Source organism: Acanthisitta chloris, unplaced genomic scaffold (genome assembly GCF_000695815.1).
Source record: "Acanthisitta chloris isolate BGI_N310 unplaced genomic scaffold, ASM69581v1 scaffold15018, whole genome shotgun sequence".
Lineage (NCBI taxonomy): Eukaryota > Metazoa > Chordata > Aves > Passeriformes > Acanthisittidae > Acanthisitta > Acanthisitta chloris.
In genome coordinates this window covers 6,841-7,543 of record NW_008685506.1, presented here as the reverse complement: position 1 = coordinate 7,543, position 703 = coordinate 6,841, and the positions used below count along the sequence as shown (strand labels likewise).

Below are 703 nucleotides of genomic sequence, written 5' to 3'. Positions count from 1 at the left end.
CATCACTTTCCTCATCCCCATCCCATCCCTATCCTCATCTCATCCCCATCCCTTTCCCTATCCCCATTCCTTTCCCTATCCCCATCCCCTTCTCTTTCTCATCCCCTTCCCTATCTCCATCCCTTTCCCTATCGCTATCACTTTCCTCATCCCCATCCCATCCCTATCCTCATCTCATCCCTTTCCCTATCCCCATCCCTTTCAAATCCTCATCCCTATCCTTTTTCCCATCTCTGTCCCCATCCTCTTCCCTTTCCCCTTTCCCTGGACCCAGACCTGGTCCTAGACCTTCCCCTTCCCCATCTCAAACCGCATCTCCTTCCTTTTTCCTGTCCCTGTCCCCTTCACCATCACCTTCTCCCTCCCTATCCTATTCCTCTTCCACTTCCCATTCCCTTCCCCATCCCACCTCACCCCACGCTAACACTCACTCTGTTCCCGCAGTGTCCCTGACGCAAACGCGCCGGAAGGGGCTGGAGGCTAAGCAGGCACTGATCACTGAGGTGAGTGTGGCATGGCACAGCCCCTGCCTCCTGTCCCTATCCCAGTCCCTGTCCCTGCCTCCTGTCCTTATCCCAGTCCCTGTCCCTATCCCTGCCTCCTGTCCCTATCCCTGACCCTGACCCTGTCCCTATCCCAATCCCTATCCCTGCCTCCTGGCCCTATCCCAGTCCCAGTCCCTGTCCTGGTAACGGCTGGACCG

The 703-nt window shown here is 56.9% G+C and overlaps 1 protein-coding gene across 1 annotated transcript in view; it reads left to right on the top strand.

Annotated features, from left to right (window-relative positions):
- Positions 1 to 444: 444 nt before the first annotated feature.
- MRTO4 (mRNA turnover 4 homolog (S. cerevisiae)) overlaps positions 445 to 703 on the top strand; it is a gene marked incomplete at its 5' end in the record, with an annotated part of 2,708 nt that continues 2,449 nt past the window's right edge. The window contains one exon of the mRNA XM_009079794.1: positions 445 to 503. Coding sequence (XP_009078042.1) covers positions 445 to 503 — 59 coding nt within the window. The remainder of the gene's footprint in view (positions 504 to 703) is intronic.